Genomic DNA, 24,449 nt, shown 5'->3' with positions numbered 1-24,449 from the left:
ATACTCTCTCTCTCTCCTCTCCCTCTCTCTTTCCCACTGTCTCTCTCTCCCTCTCTGACCAGGGGCCTCGGAATGTGCGGACATTGGCACTTAAGCCCCACATCCCGCCGTCGAAATGTTCACCCGGTCGCTCCGCTTTACCGACTCCGTGGCCGTCGTGGCGACTATTTGCGCGGCGGTGTTTCTGTCGAAGAGCTGCGTGTGTGTCAGCGAGGGAGCCGACGCGGTCCTGGAGGACAAACAGCTCGTGGAGCTCCACAGTAAGTCGGCTCATCTTGGCTGCAGCGGCGGCTCGGTGGTCTCTGAGGCTGGTGGTGACGGCTGAGCCTCTCGTACATGTGCATGTAGCATGTAGGCATCTCGTTATATAAGTGCAGCCCGGTCCCCGAGCTGGCCTCTAGTCTGGACCACAGTTTGAGCCCCACTGCTGCAGCTGGGCTCACATTACAACAGTGATTTTTAAAGTTACATGTAAAAAGAAAAGAAGAGTAACAGGAGTTTGATGTGCAAGTTATGTTTTTATATGAAGAGAAACATGAGCTGTTCGTGTTTCTTTGTCCCAAAGATTAATTAAGTATTGATAGTCAACAAGAAGAAGAAAAAACTCCCAGAGTCAAATCTGAAGAAGGAAACATGCGGATGGTTGACAGGTAATGGTGCTTGCAGGGCTGCAATTATTTGTTGACTTGATGATCAGTGACACTTTTGAATATCTATGAAGGAATAACATCACACGTGCACTAATTCCAGTTTCTCAGAGTTGAGTATATGCTGATTTTCATGTTACATTAGAGTCAAGAAGACTGATCGGTGGAGTAATGGATCAACGGAGTTCTGATCTGCAGCAGCGTTACATCTTAAATAGAGTACCCTTGGTTACACATAACAAGTAATTTGATTGTCACCTTGTATGCCTGATATTTTAAAATACAAAAACATTTTTTGTCAATTAATCAAAACATTTCGAAATTCCTTGCAATCCGTGTTTTCAAATTGTATCTCACCATCAGGATGATACTCGTTGTACAAACACAGAGGACCGAGAACTCTTGTTTTTCTCCTCCAGCACTAGTAACGTGAGGAAAGAGACAATTCCTCTCGCTGCTTTCATCACAGCCATGTGTATATATTCAGTGTGCATCCTCTGGTTTTGTTAGAGTATCCAGTTACACAGAGACCTTTATAAAAGGAAAACATCGAAGGTTCCCTCAGGCCTTCATTCAGCTTGACTATTGCTCGGTTTTGGTGCAAAAACATCTGAATTAAAAGTGAAATATTAAAGCTGAAAGAACAAGTATTCCCACTTCACTCTGTGAACAGACTTTCTGGAAGTCCCACTGTTATGCCCTCATAAACTATGCTCATCCATTATTTGTTTTTCTCTCTAAATCCATCCTCCTCTCTCTTGTGATTCCTCACTTCCGTCCCAATGTCTCTCACCCCTCTGCCCTTCACCCCTCCCCTCCGCTCCTCCTCACCTCTCACCCATCTCTCCTCAGAAAAGGGTCTGTTCATCCTGGAGAGCGAGCCGCTGAAGCGCTGCATCACAGTGGACCGCTCCAACCTGGTGCTGGAGGACTGCGAGCGGCCCACGCGCCGCATGCTGTGGAAGTGGGTGTCCCGGCATCGCCTCTTCAACCTGGGCACCAGCACGTGCCTGGGCCTCAACGTCTCTGACGCGACGCAGCCTCTGGGCATGTTCGAGTGCGACGCGGCCCTCCCTGTGCTGTGGTGGCGCTGCAGCGGCAACGTGCTGTACGGGGTGTCCCAGTGGAAGGTGGCCGTGGCCGGACGTTTGGTGGTGGTGAAGAAAAACTCCTACCATGAGTGGAAAAGGTACAGCACACCCCGAGAGGGCCCGTGCTCACATCCCTATGAAGGTAAACGTCTGGTGGTAAAATGTCTTCTGACTCCCGATCCAACATCTGACCCACAGAGACGTCTCAGCGGCTCTCTGACTGGTCGGCATCGGATGTCTGTCACGTCCAATCTTACTCGACTTGTTTTTTTTATTTGCAGATATACACACTTTGTTGGGAAATGCACGTGGCATGCCCTGCGCTTTTCCCTTTAAATACAACAACAAGTGGTACCACGAGTGCACGACCGAGGGGCGCGAGGACCACCTGCAGTGGTGTGCTACCACCACTCGTTACGATGAGGCTGAGAGATGGGGCTTCTGTCCGGTGCCAGGTAAAGAAGTGTGCAGTGGAGTAAGGACTGACCTTGAGCAGATACACTGCACAAACTGAAATATGTGGACGCCTCTGGTTTCAATCACGTAATGCCCAAAGCGAGGCCCGTGATGAAATGGTTTGGTGTGGAATAGCGTGGCTGAAGCGCGTCCAGCCCCTCTGGGAGCAACGAGGAGCGCTCGGCGTTATCGCCCAACGTCAGTCCTCCCATAGCAACGTGTTAATAAACACGATCACATTAAGGGTGTCCACTTACTTGTGTGCCATACAGTGCGTAAACAAACCGTCTATTTGTGTCACTGTCATAGTCAAACATACGTTTTTTTATATTTTAATCGCAAAATTCATTGTCTCATTTCACATCTATCCTCAGCTTCTTGCTGCTTTTTAAAAATTGTGTGATTTTCTCTCTCGTAGTTTTAAGTTGCGACCGTTTCTGGGAGTCAAACCAGGAGCTGCGTGCGTGTTACCAGTTCAACCTGTACACCATCCTAACCTGGACTCAGGCGCTCTCAACCTGCCAGGCTCAAGGGGGAAATCTGCTCAGCATCACCAGCCTGGCAGAGCACAGGTACATCAGAGGTAAGGCATCTGTTTGGGAAACACCCGCAGGCACCACGGAGCTGTTGAATGAAACATCCACCGGGTAACAAACGCCACACTGGAACTACACAGCCGACAGATTCTTCATTCGCTCTGCTTCTCATGAGGGATTCAAGTCATTCCATGTCTCGATCCATTAGCCCACATTACTTTCCGTCTGCTGTCCTGATTATTTGTCCAACTTCGTCTTGTGTTAGATCGACTTGCAAATGTTGGAGCGATGGTGTGGATCGGACTGAACCACCTGAAGGATGGACGGGGGTGGCAGTGGGCTGATGGAGCTCCTCTATCACTGGTTAATTTTACCACAGGTACTGATTATTAGTTTACTCCGTTTCATGGTATTTATTTAACATTTTTACATAAATATTTAATTGAATGCGTCATACTGAACATTTATTTTTATCAAGAGACGATCATACAGAGCTCATGCAATTTTGTGCACAAAGTTGCGCTTGGGTTTAATGAACAGTGTGGAAACAGATTGTACAATGTGTGCATGACAAATAAATAAATGAGCCAGAGAGACAACATCAGCTTCTTCTCTGACGTGTGGCGTTGGAGAACGTAGTGTTGATTGACATAAACCTGAGCCACTGATTAACTATTAAATCCATAAACGGTCTCTTTCACGATGCTTAGTCCATAAGCTTAACATGTTGTCTTTTGTAGTTGTAACATTGAAAACAGGTCTATACAGAACGGACAATGTTTTTGTTTTTAAATGAAATTATTAAAGATTAGTCTATATAATCCATCTATTCTATATACGTTTCATATTAATCCAATAACAGAAAAGACAGAAACATCCTAAACTTGATCAATAGACTAACATATATATATATTATATATAAATATTCTCACATAAAATATACATTCATTTGATGTGATATCAATGCTTTATAGTAATTTACAGTACATTTAAAAGTAAATGTATCTAATTTTTCGCAACAGAAAGTGAGTCTGTGGATAGATGAAGAAAATTTGAATTTAATGACGTGAACGCAAACGAGGAAGTACAGGAAATATATGATGATGTATATGATGAGGAAGAAAATAAATGGTTTTCAAAATAAAACTCCCATCACTGTGTTCCCATCAGCTCTGCCTGCCAGCCCGCTGCAGGACAACAGACAGTGTGGAGTGTATAACTCCGCCTATGAGGGCCACTGGCAGAGTCTGTCCTGTGAGTCGGCCCTGCCGTACATCTGTAAGAAGACGCCTAATGACACCCGGAGAGCGGAGCCACTAGGTGAGAGCATACGCGGGACACATCGCATCACAACCTGACATGCAGACTTGCTTGCCTGTATCTCCAGAGTTCTACCGGCTAGCGGCGGTGACTTATGTTGCAAAGCGCACAAATGCACAAGAAGCTTCGCTCTTGTAGCTGCTGTCCTCAACAGCTGCGCTGCACCTGGGGAGTTCACTTCTGACCTCTCGCTCTCCATTGCGCGGTCGGTGGCTAAACCAAAACAGTGTCTGCTGTGAATTTGTTCTCTTTTTTTTGGGTCTTTCCTGTTGTGATTTCTCCTCCTCTCCCTATTGGTCTTCCTGCTCCCACAGAGAACTGGCAGTATATCCACACAGAGTGTAGTGACGGCTGGTGGCCTCACAATGGCGTCTGCTATCGGCTGCTGTCGGAGACGGAGGCTGGAAGCTGGGAGGAGTCTTCCCGGGCCTGTGGCTCTCAGGGGGCAAACCTCACCAGCCTCACCTCCCTGTCCGAGGTGGAGATGCTGCTCCAGCTCCTGAAGAACTGTAAGCAGCGTCACGCAAGACGGACAAATGAAGTTCTGTCTGATGGAGACACTAAATACTACTTTGTGTGTGCGTGCCCTCGTGTTTCGTAGTGTCCGGGGAGAGCGTGGAGGTGTGGATCGGTCTCTGGAAACAGGCATCGTCGCCGTCCGTAGAGTGGTCCGATGGCTCACCGGTGACTCTCACTCTCTGGCACCAGTATCACCCTCCTCACAACCTGACGGATGGAACACTCTGTGTCAAAGCTAACGCGAAGGTGGGAGGTGATTCTTTTCCCGTAAAAATGTCGAAACCCAAAGATGATTAAAGAGAATTCGATTCACTTCAATGACGACAAAAGCAATGAATCTCTCTTACGACTGTGATCAAATGACCATTGATGAAACCACCTTTTGACCGTGATCAAAAAAGTTGCAGATTACTAAATGAATCAACTACTCCTGTCAGTTTAATCCCTTTTTTAATAATGTTTTATTGAGTACTGTGAGCGTTATAGCGTTGCCCTCTTTCACAGGAAGGTAACTGGCTTTTAGCGCCATGTGATGAGCGACTGCCTGCTGTGTGTCGAAGAGAAATCAAGGAATCCGCTCATCAGCCCGGAGCCTGGGATGAAGATTGTCCTGAGGTATGAACCTTCTCCCTAATCACACAGTAGAAGGGGGTCACGAACAACACATTTCTACATAACACTTAATCTTCTTAGTTTAACTCTGATAAGAATGGTCCATCGTAGTTTCAGGTCATTGTTTTTATATATGCTGATGTCTGTTTATGTCTTATATAGGAAAAAGAATTGCCTAAGTCCAGTGAAAAATGGATCTCGCATAAGAAATTCTGATGTATTGACTTGGTAAATTGACAGTTCTTCTGAAGAAAAAAAGGAAAGTTGTCTTTTTTTGTCCGAAACCGAAGTGACTTCTTTTGTAACTTTGTTGGGCGGATTATGTGCTGTGCAGAGTTACAATAGCCCCACACAGATCAGGGCGTGCAGCAGTCGGAGCCGCCCGCCCGCTGCAGTTTGACTTCTGAGCGAGTTGCCCCTTCACAAGCACAATGAGCTGATTCACTCCACTGCTGACGTATTGTCTGGCATTCGTGTTGCTCCACGACTCTGTTTACAAGAATATCAGACTCCTGAGTCATCGGGCAACTACATGCCCTGAAACAGGCCAAAAATGTCCCTGAAGGCGTAATATCCGTGGACATGCTTGAGCATTCTGGGGATTCGGGCTTCAGCAACACAACCATATATTACACTTTAGTCTCTTCCTCGTCTGTGTTGTAAATATCTTCCGACGTGTCATTTGGTTGTTAGAACGACGTCCAGGCACTTTGGTTTTAAAGAAAGATTTGGGTTTTGTCTTTGTGTAAATGTTTGTGTAGGGCTCTGGTCCCCAAGTATCGGGAGGATGGGGGGTAGATGGGATTTAGGGGTCAAAGGGGCCGGGAACTTGGGGGGGGCAAATTGACACCACTTGTCAAAACAACCCCGCCACACAACTAACACAGTCGAGTATGCACACACGGACGTGCATATAATTGCACACATACACACAATCGCATCGAATAACTAGAACGGGCACTCGGTAGAGCGCATACCTTCGCATATCACAAGATTGGACATTGAATTATGAACATTTTGTCATTAGTTGCATGCCAATTGGATAGAAATTTACCGCGCTATGGTAAAAAGAAGATGTTGACCTTTTCATGACCTTTGACCCGATCGATCCCAAAATCTAGTCAAATGGTCCCCGGATAATAACCAATCATCCCACCAAATTTCATGCGATTCGGTTTAATACTTTTTGAGTTATGCGAGTAACACGCATACAAATAAATAAATAAATACACGGCGATCAAAACATAACCTTCCGCATTTTCAATGCGAAGGTAACCATCGCTCCAGATTAGGAATGTGCCGCTTTGAAAGATTTCAGAAGACGTGCCAAGAACAATACCCGAGTTTTGGTCGTGATGCTAAAAGGAAACCTTTATAACTTTGGGAACTATTGAGATCAATGTTGCTTTAAGCATATTAGCATGACCAAGCACCGCTGTACCTAACTGCAGCCTCACAGAGCTGCTAGTGTAGCGCTGTTAGTCTTGCTATTACAAAGTTTTTTTTAAAATTTAACACAAGAATCCAAAGTTCTTCAATATTAAATGTAAGCAGCCACATAAGGTTTAGCCTGAAAAAAAAACAGAAGAACAGGAAGATCAAAAAGATATTCAATCTGACTTCACAATCAGTGCTTCACTGGGTGTGACGGACAAAAAAAAGTGTGACCAAGTTTGTTGATAATCATCTCTCCTTCTGCATCACAAACACAGAACTGTCTCTTAATTCTCATTCTGTCTGCATTTTGATATCTCAGGTCTTCTGCTACGCAAAGGTACGGTATTTATTGTTGTTGTTGTAAGAAGCTGCAGCTGGAAATGAAACATAGTGACACGCTGTGTGACAAGTTGATTTTGTTTTATTGACCTTGCAGGGCTGGAAGCGTCACGGCCACGCCTGCTACACTGTGACTGGCCACGAACAGAGCTATGAAGACGCACTGATGGGATATTACTGCACTGCTCCTCTCCTGACTGTGGCCAACAGGTGTTTTACTCAGCTAATGGGCGGCTGTGTTGTATTTGTGGCCTCTCTCCTCATCCTCTGGTCTCCTTCGTGCTGGCAGGTTTGAGCAGGCGTTCGTCAACAGCTTGCTGAGTGAGAGAGGGACCAGCAACAGCAGCAGGTACTACTGGATCGGCCTCACGGACCTGGAGAAGAGGGGAGAGTACAGCTGGCTCCTTCACAATAGCACCTCCATGCCTCTCACCTTCACAAACTGGAACAAACACCAGCCGGGTGAATTGGAAAATGTTTCTCTTTTCCTAATTATAAATAAGTACGCTGTGTTTTGGTCTCATGTCAACCTCCTTCCTCGTTTTCAACGGCTTCATGTTTTCCTTTCCTCAGTCAGTGCTGGCGGCTGTGTTGCCATGTCCGACGGGCCTGCGTTGGGTCACTGGGAGGTGAAAGACTGCAAGTCGCACAAAGCCTTGTCGCTGTGTAAGCAGAGCATCAGCAGCTACCGCGGCGTCCAGCAGCCAGAGCACCACATCGATGCCTCCGTCCCCTGTCCTCCAGGGTGGGAATCCCGCTCTGGGATGCCCTACTGTTTCAAGGTGGGATCACCCTTGTCTTTTCTCTGTGCTCCTCCCCGTCAGCTGTCCTGAATCATGTTTCTGACTCACCTTCTCTCCTTTTTACATTACATTACATTAAGCTTACAATCATGTTACTACAGGGAGACATTCAGGGTTAAGTCTCTTGCTCAAGGACACATCGACTAGGCCACCTCCAACCCCCTGATTGAAAGACGGACCTGCTAACCACTGACCCACAGTCGGCCTAGTCGTCCTTACCTCCTCTGTTTTGGACAACCAGCAGTCCAAAAGATTCAAAATGTACTACCATTTGAAACAAACCAACTTTTTTTGTTTAACGACAACTTAATTAACTTATTATTTCAGCTCTATAGACAGAGCTCAAGGCGGGGTTGTGAGGTGACAGTACTAACTTAACAAATAAGTTACTCAAAATCAATCTTTTTAATGGAGAAAAGATTTGAGAGTAAATTAACGTTAAAATATATTTACTGCAGGTTAATAATGTTCCTGTTCCTTGTTTGCCTCATCTATACACAATGATTCATAAGGAATTTAACATTTTCACATTTTATTCTCATTCCGGGACATTTTAAAATTATCTGGAGAAAAAAAAACAGAATATATTTTAAATATACATACAAACAGAAAACTAACTAAGTGTTGTTCTTCTAGGTGTTCCACAATGAGAAAGTGCTGATGAAGCGTTCCTGGGTGGAAGCAGACTTCTTCTGCCAGGCCCTCGGGACTCAGCTGGCCAGCTTCTACCACTATGAGGAGCAGGTGTTTGTTAAGCAGCTCCTCAGTACCATGTTTGAAGGGTTGGTACAGCCCTCTGGGCCTCGTCAGTGCAGGAATGCTTCAGGTTATTGTTCTGTGCATAGAGCTCGGGGTAAAGAATGTTATGAGTTTTGTACATGAAATGTGTTTTAGGATTAATTTGGACGCCCCCAATAAAAAAACATAATAAGTCATGAAACCAAGTAAAGCATTTTAGAATATCAATGTCCTGCAATAATTGGATACTTTTTATAATTAGTCAAATAAGTAAGTTAGGTTTGGTTATAAATTTGTCAAGCATTAGTATTTTCAGTAAATCTTGCATCTCAATGAGCAGTGCTTTTTAATTACAATATTTGATTTAGTTTGTTAAATAATAATATTAATGATATTTACAGTTCGTAAATAAGACGAAAGAGGACGATATTTCCTCAGTACAGTGTATTAGTCGCAAAATCAGCCAATCACTTCTCTAAAAGGTTAGTTCATCCTCTAACACCTTCCTGTTGGATAAAAGTCCCGCTATCAAAATGGAGGGGTCAAACGTCACGAACCCTGGGTCAAAACGTCACTTCCGGTCAAGTCACTAAGCAAGTATTTTCACAATAAAAGTCCCGTCTGTTATTGTCTGCAAATAAAGTCACTTCACGGGCTTCAACCGGCTTCGACAATTCTGAAATACTAAACTAACATTCACTCTCAAGCAACATACATTAATGTTTGCCATTTACATGAATCATTTGCATATTATAATATCTTTCTATATGTATTAATTTAAAGTTCAAGACTACAGAATCAAAATAAACTATTACAACCTAACACTGGGATAAAAAATGAATTAAATGTTGTTATATAAAGATTTAACGCGTTATGGCCGCGTTAAAACGTTTTTTTTTTTTTTTTTCAATCATTTCTCTGATACACAGAGGAACGGAGGGCGACGTGTTGGGTGGATTGGTCAATCCGTTTGTCTGTCACAGCCTGTCAGTCAGAGAACCAGAGGACATTATTTCAGAACTGAGATTGTTCTGGAATGTTTGATGTATAACACGGTGAATTTAATTTATTTTGTAAAATGCCAGAGGGTTAACGTGACATATTTGAATGTCAGTCAGTTACCAAGGCCACTGGTTCTGCTGCTGTTCAATGTTAAAGATGACAGGACCAATGGGGTCTCAATATATATATTTTTGTTTCACTGAAGAAACAATTTATCATCCACGATATTAAATACCTCTTTGAAAACACAGCTCTGTGTGAAGTTTTGTCTTTAAAAGAATGAACTTTTTTAACTTTTAATTGCGATTAATCGATTAATTAGTGCGATTAATTAGTTAATTTTTTTTAATCGATTGACAGCCCTAATAAAGATATATGACTTGATCCGTGGATGCAGATGTTCTGGTTTTCAGAATTTAATTGAAGAAAACATTGACATCTGCCAGACGTCTAACCAGAAAGGACCGATCAGAAGGCTCATTGGGCAAACCAGCATGTGTGTGTTTGATGTGACCGGGGGGGAGCAAACAAGAACAATAAGAAGTCCAAAGTTCCTAGAATTGAACTCAACATTTTCTTCTGGTTATTCCACCTGTGCAAATACTCCCCAGAATCTCCTGCAACATTGTAAGACAATATACACTATTTCTAATTACTTGATTTTGCTTATTTTGCTAACCTACAGTGAGTGTCATGACATAATCCAGACCACGATGATGTGGTAACAATTGCTTCAACAAACCATCTCACATATCAATGTCCTATTGTGTGGTCTTAAGTCTACAACTAAACACGAGGATGGAATATATCATAAACAGTTTATTTACTCCTGTGCAACTGTAAATATTTCTTTCACAATGTGCTTGCTCGTGAAGTACATGAGAGATCATTGTAACGGTCAGATGTTGACATGTAAACACTTGCTCAGATGGACTTGTGTTGCATTGTGTTTATTTTGTTCTGCTGCTCTTTTTCAGAACAGAGGGCCGCTGGTTTTGGGTGGGTTTAAATAAGAGAGACCCGGAACATCTCGGAGCCTGGGAGTGGTCCGATGGTTCTCCCGTGAGTACATGGAGAGGTTCACAAAGTGTCCGAAGGCCAATTTGGAACATAAGTAAACATTCAGTGGGTGTAACCATTCTGGTTTTGTCTCGCGTGTCAATGCAGGTGGTGACGTCCTTCATAGAGGACAAGAACGAGGAGGATGACAGGAGGGACTGTGCTGTGTACAGCGACCTGACCAACGCTCTCTTGCCGCAGCCCTGTGACACCAAACACGAGTGGATCTGCAAGCTGTCCAGAGGTAATCGCCCTCACGCCACCACTCTCCACGCACACACACTGCTTGGACACACATCAGGGACGCAGTATTTAGGCAGACTCTGGTTTTTGGTTGCAGGTGACCAACTGAACAAACCCTACTGGTACACTGAGCGTACGTATTTTCATTTACTTCTGGCAAACGCAAGCTTTATAGACATTGATAGACGTATATATACAGTATATACAGTATATAATTGTCCGCCTTGCTCCCCCACAGAGAGCGAGCCCTGGGTTTTTTACCACGGAGCTGAGTACCTGCTGGCGAAGCAGCCCTTTGACTGGGACGCCGTCTCGCTGGCCTGTCAGATGATGGGAGCCTACCTGCTGTCCATCCACTCCAGAGAGGAGCTGCACTTTGTCAAGGAGCGCTTGCAGCGGGTTTGTTGTTGCCACTGCTCATATTCATAAAATGTCAATATCCTCAGAAGGAGATATATAATTGTAAGATGGCATCTATTATATAATCACTATCAAGTGGCATCATACGTAATGGTATGATTAATTTCCCAGTCCACATTTAATTCAAACATGAAAGTGAATTATCAAGAACAACACTCCCGATAGCCTTTGTCAGATTCAGAATGTTGTGTTATAATTATGTCGGCCAAAGTCATTCACAGCAGAAATGTGTATGATATTATTGTGATAACTAAACCTCATTAAGATTGCAATAACTCTTTCATATCTTTGTGTCCCTTGTAAAACATGCACCACGGTAAAATTACATGTATTCATTCAAATAACTTTTATTTTTCACAAAATGATAGAACTCATTTAAAAGGAAATATAATAAATGTCAGCTTATTTTGAAATAGAGAAATAACTACTCAATTGCACAAAATAATATCTTCATCCAATCAACTTGATAAATAGTATTATCTCTGTGCAGGTAAAGCATTTATCTTTCTCTTCTCCGATCACTCCAACAAGTACTTTTTCCCTTTGCCAATACGGCCGCCATCTAATTGAATTGCTAGAACCAAAACCAGGGGCTTTGGGACAAAACTATGTGTGTGTGTGTGTGTGGGTGGGGGGGGGGTTACAGTGAGCGGAAGCACAATGTCCCAGTAGTTCACAGCCAAAGCAATGTACTCAGAGGCTCTGCTCCATTGGATGGTCCAATAGGCCTCTCTCCTGACACACACAAAGTGAAAAACAAACAAATGCATGAACAAGTGTGAACACAATTGACACACTCATACAAACTCAAGTGTTTACAGACACACTTGGCCAAGTAAAACTTACCTCATGTGCTGTCATGCTTGAGTGCCCCCACACACTGGGAGTGAGAAAAGGGCTGTTTTCTGTTTCAACAGCGGCCTTTTGGACCACACTATAGAAGTCTCTTGTGTTGTAGAGGCTTGTGAGGGGATAAAGGGAACAAAACAATGCAATGAAAGAGCCGAAGCACGGGCCAGGGAGGCAGCCTGAATGGCCGCTCATGTCACAGAGGCTCTGAAAAAGCCGATCTTCTGGCCCAGTGAGGACTGGGTTGCAAAGGAGGAGGGTAACAGTGAAATGCACTCGTTTTCATCTCTGTTTCACTGTGTCTCCTCAGCTCTCCCTGGGCCCGACAGACTGGTGGATTGGCCTGTCCACTGGGCAGCTTGGAGAGGAGGCCAGGTGTGTGTGTGTTTTGGAGTTTGTTAAACATTTCTGTTGCTGCCACTGCAAACTTATTAGAGAAAACCGGGGACCTAAATCACAAAAGCAATTTGTGATCACTGCTTGCGGGCGTTTTGCCAACGGCGGAAGCCACTCCCGAAAAAAAAGATAAATCTGCAACAGGGCTTTGGAATGTGCATAAACGGTTTGCTGGTAGTGTTTCGATAAAGGGAAAATGAGAAAAATGAGCAATACGAAATAATCTCATATGTTTTGGCTTGCATGTTGCACATTTGGGACATAAAGCTAAATACATACAATCGGTTAAACTGAATACATATAACATGGAAGGGAAAGGGGAACTCATCTGAGTTTGTGAGTACAATAGAGGCTTGTGTAAGTCAGTGAGGTCCGTTCATTTAATGTATTTGTTTGCAGGTGGAGCGACCAGACGGACGTAGAATATCAGAACTGGGCAGAGAGGCCTGCCGATGGTGGCCCGAGGAGAAACGGCCTCTGTGTCACCATGTCCTCTTCATCGGGTAAACGCAACACACATTCAGAAACACTACCTGATGAACGCCTACGCGCACTGTACCAGACTGTGTGGGGCTTCCCCTGGTATGTTGCAGGGAAGTGGTCGGCGGGTAAATGCAACGACCTCCACGGTTTCGTGTGCAAGAGACGGACTGTGGCTGTGGTGGAGACTCCCAGGGAGCCGCACTACGTCGGAGGATGTCCAGAGAAATGGCTCTACTTTGGACACAAGGTGCAGAAGCACACTTCTACATACACACACACAGACGTGCACTTGCACACACACACACACACACACACACACACACACACATTCAAGCAGCAGGGTTGAGCTGAGCTCGGTCGAGCAGCGACATCGACGTGTGTAAATTAAAGTCAGTTGAGGCGAAGACACCTTCAACATACTTACCTCTTATTGAACCTTAAAGCCCCATAATGGAGTTTTTCCATTTTAGCGCCCCCTTCAGTTTTTGAGGTATTTAAGGTTTACTTCAGTGTCGTAAATACCCAGTTACGATAGATGCAGCCTCGCATACACTTGTATTGATGACCAGACGAAGTCAGAAACCAATAAATGATGTCAACCGATAAGGTAAGAATATTCAAAGATTTTACATAAATATGACTGCATAGTTTTATTCATTGTGATATCGGAGATGAATGCTAACATAACCAAAAGAATGACAACATTTAGTTTAGATGAAATACCGATCGCGTTTTCAGCCTATATACGTTGTTTTCTAAATGTTTGAATGTGGAGTACGTGTGATCGAATACAATATTGTTGACAACACCAAAAAGCTACATATCCATAATTTACATTGGAACGTGTAATTCATTACAAGAGACTTCGCTTGCTTCGCCCTTATACTGTAGCTGCCAGCGTGGAGCGGCACTATATGACATTGCGTAATCACTGCCAGAAAGCAGGTTGAAGTACATCCGCCCCGGATCGGGCAGCCCCAGAATCCTACATAGCGGAGTTATTTCCCCACAGACCCCCGATGGCAATAGCGGAGGCGCAAATCGCCATATTAAAAGTCACTGTAGCGGCACAATTTTTCTCAAGCTGTTATTTTAAGGTACAATTGTTGCATCATGTTACTTTAACTCAATGCATATTAGTCACATATTACTAAAAGCTTAATATCTTCATAATCCATTAAATAACTTCAGTATATAACAGTTTTCTTTAACGCCCTCAATAAGGCAACATTTAATCACAGGTAACTCCTTTTAATGTAGTTGTAAGGAGATACAAGCATGTGTTGGTGTATTGGGAACAAGTATCATAAGTGGAGGATGGTGTGTAAACATAATGAATGACAATGAAACACTAATATTAAATATATATTATTATGATAATTAAAAAGGATGACATATACTGTTATATACTATACTATATTAGATGTTTATTTACTGTGTATAAATGCAGCATATGAGGGGTTTGTTACCATTTTAAATGATTATCCTCTTATATGTGCAACCTGCGGAAGAAAAAAAGCGTCTCGTTGTATCCTGTTCTCTTTCTAAATTCCCAGCTGCCTCTGCGGTAGAAGCAGGATGTTTGTGTTTGCTTTCACTGTTCTTTGAGTGGGTTATGTTGACAACTTCAGAATAACCCCCCGCTGGTGATGCTCAGGCTGAGTCAACCGTCACAAAGATCAAAACCAGAGGATCCTCTATGAAATCATATTGTCTTGTACTAGATCTCAAAATTAAAGGACTTTCAAAAGAAGCACTGGATTGTTCAAGTAAAAATACAAGAATGGATCATAAAAGAAAGATTTCCCTCATTTCCACCAAAACAGTCTGTGATAAACCTGATAGTAACCAGACATTCATTACTGTTTGCTACTAAACGAGGCCTGGTGACCTGGAACAGATGCATTGTTCTGCATATTAAACAGAATGGAAAGCCTTGTAGCAATGTCTGCCCTCCTCTCTCCTCAATATCAAAATATGGAACAAAGAGCTGTCTTTACTTTCGTTTTTGTACCTTTGTTAGGGTGATGACAGGAAACAAGGGGAATGAGAGAGATGAGAACAACATTTAAGAAAATACATGCATAGATTGTAAATACATACTCAAACTGCATTTCATGGTTGACACTTTAAAGGTGCAGTGTGTAGGATTTGGCGGCCTCCGGTGTTGAGGTTGTGGATTGCAACCAACCTAAACTTGAACCGTGTTGGAGAACTACAGTGGTAGAGAGCTCACTCTAACTGTTCCTCCAATAGGCCACAAAAGAAACCCTTTCAAACTTGTTTTAATATACCTGCACACGTGTCTTTTTGGAGGTTAACATTTCATATCTTTAATCTATAATCTTTCATATTTTCCCTCAAATCTAGGTATGAAACGGAGCTCTTGTCGGTGCAAAAAGCTGCAAAACATGAAATCACATCCTTCTCAGTCTATGAATTAAGACTACATGCTTGGATTTTTTACATTGACTTCTAACTTCTCCAAACAGGCGTCCGGGTGGTGGAGGAATTATGATTTGCATTTCACAATGTGATATTCATGTTGTGCGTGTGTGTATGTATGTGTTTGCAGTGTCTCTTGCTTCACATCCCTGATAGCCCAAATGAGGGAAAGAGTTGGAAAGATGCTCAGTCCATCTGCTCCTCCTTCGCTGGCTCGCTGGTTGCTGTAGAGAACGAGATTGAACAAGGTAGAGGCAACGTCCGACGAATGGTTAATTTATTCTACAAACACCATCAGACAAGGTCTTTGGTAGGCATGTTAGAAAGACCACACAGTGTGCTATATATACACGTGTGTGTGTGTGTGTGTGTGTGTGCACGGATGTCACAGCGAGAGAGGACACAAATGCCGACATAACTGCAAAAACTAATATTTAATTCCACAAACCATACAGGACAACAAAACGTGGCCCAAACGGTAAGAAGCCACACTGGGAATGAGACGAACAGGGTTTACGTACACAGGCAGGCGGAGGTGATTGGACAATGGGGAACGAGACACAGGTGGACACAATGAGGGCGGGGCCAGCAATCACACAGAAGGAAATAATCAGGACCAGGGCAGACAATCACAGGGAGACAGATGACACAAGGACTTCAAAATAAGACAAAAAACGAGACACAAACTCCAGATCATGACAGTATGTATGTATATATTTGGGTGTTGGATGTATGTATCTGCATATATATAAATATGTATATATATATATAAATTGATTATATATATCTAATATATTCTTAATTTTTCTATTTTTACGCCATCATTCCCACAGCCTACATCACTATGTTGCTCCAGGGCAGCTCTGTAGGTATGTGGATCGGTCTGCGGGATGAGGACACCATGAGATGGACCAATGGGAGATCCGTCAGCTACACCAACTGGTCTCCAATTGAACCCAAGAGCTATCTCACTGTAAGCTCCTTTGAATACTTTAGGTTGACCTACACCGCTACAATTTGTTGCAACCAATCATTGTAAATGTGCCTTTGTGAATGGGTTTGAGTGTATTAATATGTGCTTTATGAATTCCAGGAGGATGAGTGGCTCAGTGGATTTGTGGATGAGCCATTGTGCACTGTTCTGTCAAACAACCACAACTTCCACCTGACAGGAAAGTGGTACGATGAGAAGTGCAGCGAGAGTGGGTATGGCTTTGTTTGTCAAAAACCACAAGGTAAGACTGCGACAGTTTCTTGATCTTTGATTTTATTCTGTCACTGCTCGTCTTTTTCGTTGCACGTCTGTCTTTGTCTTTTGCTGTCCGATCACATTCTCCACTTCTCTCATAACCTGTTCTCTATAGAAGTCAAAGAAACTATCACCATCAGTGCTGTCAAGTGTTTTCTTTTCTGACAGCCTCATAACTGTGTTACTGGCCCAAAAATGTCAGAAAAATTAACAAAACTGAAATTACTTTGCTTCAGAAACAGGAGAACAAACATGAACACAATTCAAAACACAATGAACTATAAAGGTAAATTATAGCAGCTTAAAGAGCTCAATAGGGAATTGAGAACACATCTATCATTGCCTTAACATGGCTCTCAGCATGGCAAAGGATAAGGTGCTAACAGCGCAAACAGTATTGATAGAGGTAACAGTGGAGGGAGGGGAGCGTAGAATGGCCACTTTGTTTTTGCAATCGTTTGGTAGCTGTTATCAGCTGTTACCGCCATACGAGCAGACTGCAGAGCAGCGGCGATGAGCCAGCCAGCAGACCGGCTTTGTAAACAAAGCACCGAGAAGCAACTCCAGTACACCGCTCTATCTTAACGGAGCAGGTAGTTGTTTGCTACTTGATTAATGCTCTGAATGTCTTATACTGTATATAGAACATATATAACAGTTGAGTGTGGTGTAACAGGTGCAACAAAGCACAATCAACCCCGGTGCAATTATGTCATATATAGATTGCATTTTTTAATTTTTTTTATTAAGTTCACAACATTTCATGGTTGATTTGACTTAATCTGCATTCACTTTTCTTGCTGTGTCTTCAAAGCCATACAATACGGTAAATTATATCCTGTCATGTTTTCATGTGGCCATGTTCTTCTATTGTTTCGACAATGACTCTTAAATTCACTTTGTTTGGCTGAAGTAAGAGGCTTGTGCAGCTTGCCCTGATATCCTTGTTTTCCCGTGTCCCGTAAGTTTTAATGACCCATAGAGTCACAATGACCACGTTTATGGGGAATGTGTCAGGTATTTAACTTGAATGAAACTCTCAACACATGATACCAGTGATGGTGGCAAGTCACATTTCTATGGGCACACCAGGCCCTCATTTCAGGTTGCAATGCTTTTTTTTGTTGATAGTGGAAAGCTTTTATTGTTAACCTTAAATTAATAGTTTGAAACTTTCTTGCGAAAAGTTAAATAAAAGATTCATACCACTTTCATAACTGTCAGTAACAACAAAGCCAAAGCCAGGAAATGGTGCATTAGCAAAACAACTGTAAACAGTTAGCCTGGCAGCACCTCTAAAACAAACGCATTATATCTTCTCGTTTAATCTGCGCGGAAACTGGGAGTCTGTGATTCTCCACTCGTTGCTTGGCAACCTCACAATAATGACGGGACTCACTGATGGAAGTCACTACTCAGATATGAGAGCGATATTAATTTTCTCTGAAAGAATGCAAATCAGCCCAAATTGTCAAATTACGGATTTTAATTGATTTCTGAGTGACAGCTAATCAGTTATCTGGTGATTGCAGGTGTGCCAAACTGGAACAACTTAAAGTAATCATTCTACTCTTCTTCCCACTCTCCCCTCTTTTGTCCTTTTTTATTATTTTGTCTGGAAACAGATATATCCAAACCCCCCACACACTCCTATCACCACCCTCTCCCTGACAATATTGAATACAGGAGCCGCAGCTACAAGGTTGTGTCCGGCAACATGAGCTGGTACGGGGCCATGCATATGTGCATCGAGAACGATTCTGACCTCGTGAGCGTGACAGATGCATACCACCAGGCTTTCCTTACGGTCCTTGTCAATAGATTGGCAGTTCCCCACTGGATTGGACTGTATAGTCAAGACGTATGTATCCTCTCTTGCAATATGCACTGTATACCTCTGCACTGTATATGTCTGCTGGAGAGATGTGTGTGTGTGTGTGTGTCTGCTTTTCTACAGTTCGCCGTTTTGGGAAATGTGCTTATTTACCTTTTTTAGCAGTAATTAAATGAGAAGATTGATGGTATGGCATTCCCATGTCTGTACAGTAAATATAAGGCTACAGCCAGCAGCCGGTTAGCTAACTTAGCAAAAAGAGAGGAAACAGGAGAAAAATAACTAATGCAATTTTGTTTCATCCTTACAAAAGTGTAGAACTATTACTTTTACTTTAGCTAAATCCCACGGTGATGGTGATGACAATACTCCGGTTTCCTGCTGATAGTCTTTATGCTAAACTAACCATCTACCATTTAAAAAAAATAATCCAATGGAAAAATCCCATTAGTTTTGTTGTTGTTGAGGAAACCAGTGTGTTGTAAACTTCCCTGCAGCATTCTATTGTCATCTTAATCGAGAATACACATCAACATGCATGAGATGAATTTAGAAAAATACTTTCAATGTGCTTTTTAAATGTATATGATTTGGTTTACCAAAAGCATAGTTTGCGCATGTCCACATATCATCAGCATCCTTCAACTGGCGGTCAGTTTCCTATCCCACATGATCATGCAGATGGCTAAACACTCCAATCACACTGGCAAATCATAACATTTGATTGAGTATCCAGGTGTTTGATGCACCACCTGAGCTTTTTCATTTTTTTCTTAGTAATAGATAGACAGAAAGCTTATCGTAAAAGAAAAATATCTTGGAACAAAATCAGAATATCGTAAAATATGCTGCCCGCAGTTGTGAAAGGAAAGTAAAACAAAAGGTCTGAAAAGATTATATAAACGATTTAGCATTAAAGAGAAGCTCGCCGATAGCTAGTGACTGTTGACTGACATGCCTCCATGGCTTTTCTCTTGACCTTTTGCCCACGTAGAGCTAGTCCATCCACAGGCATGCACTTTCCCAGCAGAGCCACCGTGGAATCTTAGTCATGGAGAAAAATGAACACAAGACGTGAGAGAGACAATTCTCTTTCTACCTCTCTTTTATTTTATTTTTAAATCTTGCCTGATCTTGTTTCCGTTTATTTCTGTCTCATGAACCAATCATTTTGTTCTTTTAACATTTATTGCACCCATTATTATACGAACCATCCCCGTCCAAAACTAACAAATAACTGGAGTAGGTCATAGTTTAGCGTTATGACTGATGCAAATCATGTTATTCCTGAAGATTATTTCAATATGAGTTTTACATTTTGTGACACTTCTAGATGAATTATTAATTCAGAAAGCATGGTCGTGAACAAAACCTTCATTTATTCAAGTAAAAAAAAAGATCTTAGCACAACTTGCAATGCAAAAAAAAAGAACAACACAGTCAGAGGTCCGTGTGAAGTAAGTGTCGAGTGTTCCTGCCGGAGTGTCGCCACAAATGCAACTTCTTCACCGACACTCTGGTCACTTCCCTACAGAGTGGCATCAATTACCAGTGGTCAGATGGCAGTGACACGGTGTACACGCACTGGGACGCGGCCGATGACGACTTTGTCACGGGAGAGTGTGTGTACATGGATGTGAGCGGAGGCTGGCGGAGAGCTGACTGTGAAACTCCGCTCCCAGGAGCCCTGTGTCATGTCCCCCCACCAAGTCAGTGTGCTCACTCGACACCACACCTCTTCAGCTGCTGAGTTTCTGTCCCTCATCATGTGTAAAGGCATCTTCTGCCTTTTGTCCTCTCTCTCTCTCTCAGGCAACAAACCCTTCATCTCATACGAGGTGGCGTGTCCCTCCACATGGGTGAAATTCAGACATGGCTGTTACGACTTTGAGCCTGTGGTGCAGAAGCTTACATTTCAAGAGTCAAGAGAGCACTGCAGGCAGAAAGGTAGAGATGTATCACATGAAATTGTGTGGTTAATCAATACTAAGTCATGGATCCGTTGTTTTGTTATTGATGACAATCGTATGACTGGAAATGAGAGAAATGTTAAGTCACTGTAATCTGCACTATGGAATACATACTCCCCCTTCAGGCCAACTAGAGGAGCTGCTCTGATGAAGCTCGAGCTCTTTAGAAAGTTGTGGTTGAGTTCTCAATTAGAAAAGCCACACTGTGTCTAGCGTGTTTTGAGAGGAATAGTTGGACAGGTATTTGTTGACTTGCGGAGGGTTTCCAAAAGATGTCAAACTGCTGCTTTAAAACGGACGCTGGGTGTGAGTTTGTTTGCTGCTGTCACTTCCCAGTCAACACCTCGGACGTCCTTACCATTGAGAGCGAGACGGAGAATCGTTTTGTTCTGGAGCAGCTGTGGTCGTCGGGGTTCCTTCACCACGCTGTGTGGTTGGGGATGTACTTCAACACCGACAGTAAGAATCGACCACTCTGGTACCCATTATCACGGTACCCTGCAATCCCATTTAATCAACTGGTGGCTTGTGCTTTCAGCTGATTCTATGGCCTGGGTGGACGGCTCAGCTGTGGACTACATCAACTGGCCAAACAAAGCCCCCGACTCCAAGCAGCTGACTGCAGATGCCTGCGTTACGACCAGGGTGGTTGACGGCGTGTGGCACTTGTCGCAATGCGCCGAGCGACTCGGATTTGTCTGCAAAACGACCTCAAGTGAGTCGTAGTGGGGGCCTTCTGAGCGACTACGGGGTCCCCTGTATTGAACTCGTACAACATATTGGAATATTTGTTGCTGTAGCCCCCCAAAATAATATGGTGATGCATACATGTTCACATCTGGTTTCCGCTGCCACAAAGTGAACATGAATCTGGTATTACAGGTTTAAAAATCTCAATTCTGATAGTCGCGGCGTGAATACTAAGTCTGTGCTTTCAAAGTGGCTCACCGATGCAAGAACATAATATGCTTATGTGTTCTTTTGCAGATGTAATCGCTGAGGTGGAAGTGGAACCGCTAAATGGTAAAATGCACTTTCATCTGAACCATTTACACTTTGGATGGGTGATTGTTGATGTGTGATGCTAATTAAGCAGTATGGTCATTACACAGGTGTGTCTTGGGCTGGTCTCAATAAAAGGCTACTCTGAAATGTGCAGTATTATCTTGAAGAAATACATTTGTAATGTCTGGACTATGAAATTCACACGAATCGGGCTACAGATGTGCATTTTTTTGTCACACAGGATTCATCTTTGAATCAAAACATGCAACATTTTTGGCATTGCGTTTAGTGATAAAACTGCACATTTCAGTAATGATCAGTCTAATCAGGATCTTGACATGCCACACCTGTCAGATGGATGGATTATAAAAGTGCGGACTAAACTAAACTGAATTTAAGAGAAATACGCTTATTTTCTTTGCACAGAAAAGCTCTTTACCTTCAGTAAAAGCACGGCAGTTCAAATTCAATTCAATATATCCATTTTATGCAACTTCATACTTATACTACTACAGATACTAAAAGGGTTTTTACTCCACAAAATTTGATCGCAGGGCTTTTGTTTGTTGTGGAGTATTTTCATAGAGGGGTTGATCTCAATAGGCCTACCTGTTATATAATATATCAGCATTACTCTTTGTATAATTCAAAAAGGCCACCTAAAAGCTATCACGTTGTGCATTTCAGGTTTACACCACGGCGTTGTCCCCGCCGCCGTGCTGGTGGCCGTACTGATCTTTGCCCTGGTGGCAGGGGCGATGTGGTTCATGTACAAGAGGAACACTTCGCGCTTCCGCGGGCTTCCCACGCTCGGCAGCGCCTACTACAGACAAACCGGCTCGCAGGCCACAGAGTCGGACGGAAATGTGCTGATCACACACCTGGAGGCTCATTCGGGAGAATAGCGCTCAGTGACTCCTTTTTGAAAGGTCTCTACTGTTCCTCCCATCATCTGTCAGCCTCTCGCCATTTCCCCATCAGGTGTGGATGACACTGTACAGCTGTGACTCCTCAGGACCGTGGTGAGATGGGGACGCCAGACGTTTCCTCTTTTGTTGATTTTTGAGAACGTGCTTGAAGGATCCTGGTTGCTCTCACCAGTTTTCATGCGTTCTGAAACACCTACATGAGACAAATGATTATTAATGACATTTGTTGTGAGCCCACATTGGAATCATCTCGACTGACATTGAGGTTGACTCATCAATGAGGTTGTGGAAGAAGGGATGCTAGAGATTTCTAAATGTGCTAAAAGAGGTACCAAACACTCCGCAGTGTGAGTACGTAATCAATTATAGTTGGAAACGGTATTTAGGAAAGTTATTTGTATAATGAAAGATTTGTATTCAATTTTATAAAAACAGGTGAAAGGAGTCGGGTCAAAAGTAACTTTTATTGTCATAAGTAGGAGGCAGATTGATGACGAAAGAATATTTTGTACATTTCATTCAGAGTTTCAAGAGCTGTTGGAGCTGCACCCGTGAGGGGCAGCATTGTTATCAGTATTACTTTTGGATTTTTTTATTTTATTTTTTTACGTACACATGCTGTATATTGACAAAAGAGTTGTAGGTTTAAAACTAACTAAAATGTGTGAGGCATAACTGTTGATTGAAGTCATTCCCTTGTCTGCTGATGCAAAGCAAACTACCAGATGTATTTTCACTTTGTGTTTTAATAAATTGCTATTCGGCCTAACAATTCCCAGTTTCATCACTTGAGTCTTGCTGCGGGAAGAACACTCAAAGAAAAAGAAGGTCCTCCGAACGCTTCCTCTTTTCAGGTGATCAATTCATTCACTTTCCTTTAGTCTAAATGGGCAGCAGGATGTCTCCACGGCCATGAAGCGCTGTTTCCTCCGAGAACAAGATCAAAGAATTCCTACAGTAATCATATCTTCCCATGCATTATCTATACCCACATGAGCTCTCTGGAGGGTTTGTTTGCAGTTTTGGTCACTTTCGCTTGTAAACTATTTAGTCCACTCCTTTTGGATACATGCACTGCATCTTTAATGGAAAGTGATGGTGAAATACTTGCTTGCTTGTAGCTTTTCACCATTAAAGTAAGAGAATGCTTTGCTTTATGTATACAAACGCCAAATGAGTGACAATAAAAAATATATGTAAGTGACCAAGAACAGCCAGATTGACTGGAAACGAGACTGCTCTGTCTTCTATGTTCAATTTTTAAAGGTAGGTTTAAAGTAATTAAGGATTTTAAATGTTTTCTTTGCACCTTGATTAGTATCCTTGGTCTTTTCAGACTTTATTACTATCTCTTTCTCTCTCTCTCTCTCTGTGACTCACTGTACATCACAGATGGAACACACGTTTTGCCAAACATTGCTAAGTTTGTCGACCCTTGTGTGAAAAAAAAACCAATACTTAGCTAATGTGTGATTAAGCTTAAATAAAACGCACTCCAGCCAGTCTATTAGCTTGTCTAAATAAAGGTTTCAGGGGAGAAAACGAGACGGCAAACTGCAGCTATTGACTTTCTCTGGTGGTATCTGACATCAGAGTAGTTAATAATTCAGATCAGCTGCTACGCTGACAAATTACAAACATTAAGTGCCGCTGTACGCACGAGATAAATCACTAATGCTGCTGCTGCACTTCCTTTGCAGTCGTTGGAAGAAAAACACGCAACGTGCGCGCAGTTTGACAGAAACCACCGAGTGGGCGTGAAGCCGCATCATGGAAGAGACTCTTCTGTGTTTATGAACGTGGAGGGGCCAACTAGAAGAGCGAGACGTCTCCCAAAGACGGAAATCGGGACGAGTCATCTCGTCTTCAAAATCAAAGCGTTTGCGTGAAATTCGCCTCAAACCATTTACTTTAAAACGTTTTAGTAGGTCATTATTTATGACATGGCCCATGTCCCAAAAAGTTATGTAATATTAAGTTGAAAACAAATCTCATTAGTTATTTGACTTAGTAAAGTTGGATTTAGTCTCGAGACTATATTGCATAGACATCCTTTTTATTAGCAAG

At 42.8% G+C, this 24,449-nt stretch overlaps 1 protein-coding gene across 2 annotated transcripts; it reads left to right on the top strand.

The window, feature by feature from the left end:
- On the top strand, positions 1-23,156 carry pla2r1 (phospholipase A2 receptor 1). Of its 2 annotated transcripts, none has more exons than XM_056413015.1 (30): positions 1-260; positions 1,500-1,880; positions 2,020-2,193; positions 2,613-2,777; positions 2,996-3,109; positions 3,901-4,050; positions 4,365-4,559; positions 4,652-4,815; positions 5,074-5,184; positions 7,055-7,167; positions 7,247-7,419; positions 7,531-7,739; positions 8,397-8,542; positions 10,478-10,562; positions 10,668-10,803; positions 10,900-10,935; positions 11,041-11,201; positions 12,382-12,446; positions 12,867-12,970; positions 13,061-13,197; positions 15,526-15,643; positions 16,229-16,368; positions 16,489-16,630; positions 18,270-18,505; positions 20,013-20,187; positions 20,291-20,425; positions 20,785-20,907; positions 20,987-21,163; positions 21,436-21,471; positions 22,141-23,156. In XM_056413015.1, exons 1-30 carry the CDS (start codon positions 116-118, stop codon positions 22,356-22,358), a joined length of 4,464 nt encoding a protein of 1,487 aa, XP_056268990.1. In that variant the 5' UTR covers positions 1-115; the 3' UTR covers positions 22,359-23,156. The 2 variants fall into 2 exon arrangements, with proteins under 2 accessions (XP_056268990.1, XP_056268989.1); XM_056413014.1 differs by having other exon boundaries at positions 8,397-8,586; positions 10,483-10,562.
- Positions 23,157-24,449: the final 1,293 nt, after the last annotated feature.

The sequence above is a fragment of the Pseudoliparis swirei genome, chromosome 4, assembly GCF_029220125.1.
Source record: "Pseudoliparis swirei isolate HS2019 ecotype Mariana Trench chromosome 4, NWPU_hadal_v1, whole genome shotgun sequence".
Classification (NCBI taxonomy): Eukaryota; Metazoa; Chordata; class Actinopteri; order Perciformes; family Liparidae; genus Pseudoliparis; species Pseudoliparis swirei.
Note: the sequence above shows the minus strand (reverse complement) of the source record. Positions and strands in the feature narration are given on the sequence as shown.

What these genes read in the sequence shown, in the direction of transcription:
- pla2r1 (XM_056413014.1), top strand. Translation starts at nt 116, where the DNA reads ATGTTCACCCGGTCGCTCCGCTTTACCGACTCCGTGGCCGTCGTGGCG. An exon ending in GTGTCAAAGCTAACGCGAAG is followed by an intron (nt 4,816 to 5,073) that starts GTGGGAGGTGAT and finishes CCTCTTTCACAG; the next exon opens with GAAGGTAACTGGCTTTTAGC. An exon ending in GGGATGAAGATTGTCCTGAG is followed by an intron (nt 5,185 to 7,054) that starts GTATGAACCTTC and finishes TTGACCTTGCAG; the next exon opens with GGCTGGAAGCGTCACGGCCA.